The sequence below is a fragment of the Siphateles boraxobius genome, unplaced genomic scaffold, assembly GCF_051911475.1.
Source record: "Siphateles boraxobius isolate OS27281-9 unplaced genomic scaffold, OSU_SipBor_1 26, whole genome shotgun sequence".
NCBI classification, from domain to species: domain Eukaryota; kingdom Metazoa; phylum Chordata; class Actinopteri; order Cypriniformes; family Leuciscidae; genus Siphateles; species Siphateles boraxobius.
In genome coordinates, this window is record NW_027508876.1 from 22,646,391 (window position 1) to 22,651,736 (window position 5,346).

Below are 5,346 nucleotides of genomic sequence, written 5' to 3' on the forward strand. Positions count from 1 at the left end.
AGCACTTTTAATTCTGTGGATTTTTTCCCCTCACATTTCAACTACATGCTCATTTCCACCACATCTCACATTATGCACTGTGTTTATTATGAAAGGTTTTTAAGACAGTTTTAATGGGACCTTCATGTAACAGAAATAAAAAAATCTGTTAGTTTGAATAAAAATCAACTCCTGAGACATAAAAGCACCTGAAGTTAAAGGAACATCCAACTATTATGATAATATTATGTAGATTATTATTGTTTTTATGTCTCTTATAACAAAAATGTTTTATTTAAACCCATGGAAATGCAGATATTGTAAAAATCTGCTTAAGAGAAAAGGTGTCATCGTTCCTGACAGAGAACTCTTGCGCACATTCAGAAACATCAACCACAAGCAAAAGCAGTAGTTGCTGATCATAGTTTATTTGTAGTTTCAGATTGCACTGGTTCATTTGCATAATCAATGCAAAAAAATTCAGGTTTGTTCTCATACAAGTCAGTTTTAATTTCACTGAGACTTCTGTCCCCCTTCTTGACACAGAAGTTAATGACACAAATCTATTACCAGTAAAAAATGTGAAATATATTTATTAAATTTATTTAAACACATTTGTCCTCAAACAGTTACACTATAATTCAGTTAATGAATAACATTAATACATTTAGAAATGTCATTTTCAAACTACAGGCATTTTTTTTTTTAAATATTAAATTCAAATACACCTAATTTACTACCGTCACTTTAAATATTGTCAAAATACAACAGCAACATCTCTCAAACTTTAGAAATATTTTAATATAATATATATAAATATTTTATATATATATTTTAAAACTCATAACTATTTCAAGATATATTCTCATTATGAGTTTACTTTTAGATGTTGATGATTCATGATCTGTCAGTTGATTGGGAAGATCCTCCAACAGAAGTGAGTTTACTAATAGATGATGCTGGTGGTGGAGTGGAAGTCAGGCCTTTGTTTCTTTGAGCTCTCCTGTAAAACAAAACAACAAAAACAATGTTAATACAAGAATACAATATGCAACACTTTATAAGATTATGTTGTTACAAATTCAGGTATGTTTCAACACACGTTGGGTTTAACTTACAAAAGCTTAATTTCCTCCTGCACCCATTGTAGTCTCCATTTAAAGCAGAAATCTCCTCGTTCAGTCTTCAAGCTGTCAAAGAGAATGAAAAAGTGAAATAGAAATCTAGCATCAGATGCTGTTGATCTCTAATCATGACATGTTTTCTTTAGAGAGGAACTGGGATTCTTACACAACGGCCTTCAGACATGGAAGACTTTGTTTTAGCTGCCTGAAACCGATGATAGGATCAGTAAACTGTGCTCGAGTTAGGCTGGAGAGGACAGTACAACATGTGTTCTCCTTCTGTTGAGCATCTGCTGAGACAGAAGAACAAGGTAAACCTCAATATTCTGCACCGTTCCATCAGATAGAATAATATACAAACAGATTTAAGCACTTTACCTGTTATAGTCCAGATCACAGATGCAAAAACCACAACAGCCAAACTCCTCATGAGAATCCTTTGTGTCTCCATTGTCACAGTCGATCTTCAACTCTCACTGCTTGTGTCTGAGAGAATATATTCAAGACTTTTACTAGTTCACCTTAAATAGTCAATAAAGCGGAACTTAAACTGCATGGGCTACACATCCTGTCCGTTTATTTTTGTAGATGATTTCATCATTGTTCTGTTTCATCATCACATCTTGCTTTCCTAGGTTATTGGGAGTGAAGTCATTTGTTGTGGTAGGTGTAAATGTCATCTGTTAAATTAATATATGTAAATGTAGATGGGGATCACCGTTTGATGAAATTCTCAGATAATATTTATTTTCTAACCTTGCTGTCAGCCGTTTAATTGATATAAATTCAGTGTATGCTGAAAAAAGTTAATCATTTTTAATATTCCAATAGAACAAGTCATTTTATCAACAGAGTGATTTAAATATATTTGATCTTGTAACACTGACCATATAATAGAAATATTATTTGTCCATTTAGATGAAGCAAAATAGGAAGGAAGAGCTGACGTCTACTGTTACTTCAACTAGAGGTTTGTTGGGGGGTTTTGCTAGTCAGTGGGATGGCATGACAAGTTTTCCATTTCACAATATTCTTAGACACAGATTCTCCATAACTGTCAAATTCCTCTGAAATGCAAGACACTGTCATAATGACAGATTTAAACACATCCACTACTGAAAAGGTATATTTCTATAGATATATAATTAATATATTTAAATATATAATAAAATGCAGAACAAAAATTGGTTCCATGTATATCCATTAATGTTTCTGCATAATTGTGTTCTTATTTAAAGGTTGTTCAAAAACTATTGATCTGCACCAGGACAAGATACAATATTGTTCAGGTCAAAATCTCACTCTGTTTATTAATAGTTTGACATTTACCATGTAGGCCTGTCAAATTCTTTTTATCTGGCTATCCACTGTGAAATAGGATGAGATGATTGGACACTTATTTATCCACCACTGAGTAATATTTCCTAAATTATCATAATTTATACACCTATCATTTTTTGTGCTCATACACATTAGATTGTTTTTTAATTGTGCCAGAATATTCTTACGGCTATTCTTGTAACGGCTTTTCTTACTAAGCATTTTTGTCTTGTTGTTTCCAGTCAAAATATCAAAAGATTATTAAATCAAAATGCATTTACTAAAAGAAAAACTCTGGGTTTACAGAAGAAAACCTCCCGACCAGGTTAGGTTCACAGAGTAAGTTACCATGGTAACTGATTCTGAGTATAAGTTACCTCTCTTTCAGAAACGGGCTTGGCTAACTCTGCTTTCTCAGGTTTGACATACCTCCCATTCTGAAACGGAAAACCCAGATTTTGCCTCATTTCAGGGTTAACATACTCAAGAGTTTTCACTTAACCTCCTTTCTGAAACAGGCCCCTGCACTGTTGTGTTCATCTCTTAGCTCTGATATTATTTTCTTGTGATTAGCCCATATGGTATCGTAATTCATCATTCATTGCTGTCAGTCATGATGGTGAATTATAACCACACATACTGTAGCGCTTTACCACAATGAATCACTAATAGGAGAAATGTGTTGTTGTGTCTGTTCTACAGGTGATCATTTCAGAGAACAACAGATGGAAAGATGGACACACCACTAAGATGGTTTATATCAGCACAGATGGTTTATTCAAAAGCTCATTATGTGGATCGGTTTATTTAATCAACATTAAAAAACAAAAAGTTGTGATTTCCATCCATACGTTATAAAAGACCCACTGAAGTGCCTTGAAATGAGCAGCATTATTCAATGTGTTGACTTAATTTCCACTGAAACAGGAAGACGGGGTGGCGGGATATATCAAACAGCTCCTCTCTTTTTTAAAAATAAAGCGGGGTTTCCCCCTAATCTCTGACCGTTTCTCCTCCACGTCGCTTTAAAATATAGCATTCTGTGCAGAATTTAAAATGGTCTGATTATTTGTTTTGTGTTCACTGACTCGCGCATATGATGATCCACTCTGTGCTATCGTGTCTCTGGACCGGAGCAGACTGTGACGATTTACGTCACACATGAAACCAGACTACATTCGACTGGAAAGCATATTTACTAGGGCTGTCAGTTAAACGCGTTATTAACGGCGTTAACGCAAAACCATTTTAACGCGATTAATTTTTTTATCGCGAGATTAACGGTCTTTTTTTTCTAGCAAACTTTGTAGTTTTTTTTCACATGCTTTTGCAACAGGACGCGGCATGCGTGGCGCTGCGCTATGAAACCCATTCATTTCAAGGGCTTGCGCCGTGCGAGGACGTTTTGTTGCTTCGTCGACCAAAGCGCAAGTGGATCTAGACCGGAAACAAAACAACAGGCACGCGCACACACACTTGTTTGGGCTTGCGAGCCGGCCAAATAGGTTAAAGTTACGTTTTGAGTGGATGACGAGCGCGAGACGCCGAAATGGATGCCAATAAGATTCTGAATGGAAAGTTTACTTTTAAAAAGTTGCCAAATGGTTCCATTGACTAGACCAAAGTGATATGTGTGTTTTGTCGTTATGAACTGAGCTATCATCATCGCAGCACGTCCAGTCTGAAATACCACTTGATGATGGCCAAGCACACACACACACACACACACCTAATGCGAATTCTCCGCCCCCTCGTCAATATCAGTACCTCGTCAGTATTTCTTTCACCCTTTTATTGATGGACAGTGTTACATTGTGTTACAAAGAAATTATTTGCTCCAAGTGAGAATGTTTGTGTGAAATTGAACACAGTATTGCCTATGTTGTTTTCAATAAAAAAAAATGTGCACAAAGAAAGCAATCCACTTTTTTCATGTTGATAAGAGCATTAAAATGAGAAAAAATAATGAACAAAGAGAAATCAAGAGAAATTTAGAATAGATCAAAATGTGCGATTAATCGCGAGTTAACTATGACATTAATGCGATTAATCGCGATTAAATATTTTAATCGTTTGACAGCACTAATATTTACACTGTCTGAATCATTCCCTATACCCTATATAGTGTACTATGTGCCATTCACCATGTAGAGAAAAGTAAATGTGTGAACAAGTGACTGGGATGTTACGCTTTAGATTATAAAAAGCATTTGATTGGACAGAAAATCTGATGAAAAGCTGAAGTGCTGAGGGATGTCATCAAAATCATTAATCCATACTGGCAGAAGTGAGAGACTGTAAGTTTTGAATGCTTATATCTTCTAAATGTGAATTTTGTCATTGTTTTGGAGCACACTAGCTTAGATAATAGTAAGGCTAACCTTTTCATACTAAAAGCAAAACAAATTTTGATTTCATGGGAACTTTAAAGAATTGGTATATCATAGATGTTTCATTAGTGCCTGATTTACTAATGTTTATTTTATTTTATTTTTATTTAATTTTCAGCAAGTAGTTTTAATCAAAGATAATACTGCTGTATCTGATGGTTTTTTATTTAATTTTAATGTGATCTTTAATTTACTCTTATTCATATAGTTTTTGTATGACCATGTACTCGCATATATTCATACTGTATTATTTAATTTATAATTATATATCATTATATCTTAGTTAAGTATCACAACTAATCAGAACACGCCATGCCCGATTCGTAAATTAATTACACCTGTGAGTCGGTTCTTTGAATTGTTGTAAAGGGTTAGTTAGTACAACGGTCCAACCTATTTATTTATTTTTTACAATCTATGGGTCGGACGCAGGGCCGGCTCTAGCCCTTTGGTTGCCCTAGGCGAGATTGAGTTTTGAAGTGCTCAGAATACAAAGTTCAAACATTGCTCAGAGTAGCATAAATTTTTATTTG

The 5,346-nt window shown here is 34.6% G+C and overlaps 1 protein-coding gene across 1 annotated transcript; it reads right to left on the reverse strand.

Annotated features, from left to right (window-relative positions):
- Positions 1–688: 688 nt before the first annotated feature.
- On the reverse strand, positions 689–1,630 carry LOC143752050 (uncharacterized). The gene is made up of 4 exons (XM_077245022.1): positions 1,482–1,630; positions 1,270–1,402; positions 1,098–1,169; positions 689–982 (listed from the first exon to the last, which is right to left on the reverse strand). Exons 1-4 carry the CDS (start codon positions 1,552–1,554, stop codon positions 877–879), a joined length of 384 nt encoding a protein of 127 aa, XP_077101137.1. The 5' UTR covers positions 1,555–1,630; the 3' UTR covers positions 689–876.
- Positions 1,631–5,346: the final 3,716 nt, after the last annotated feature.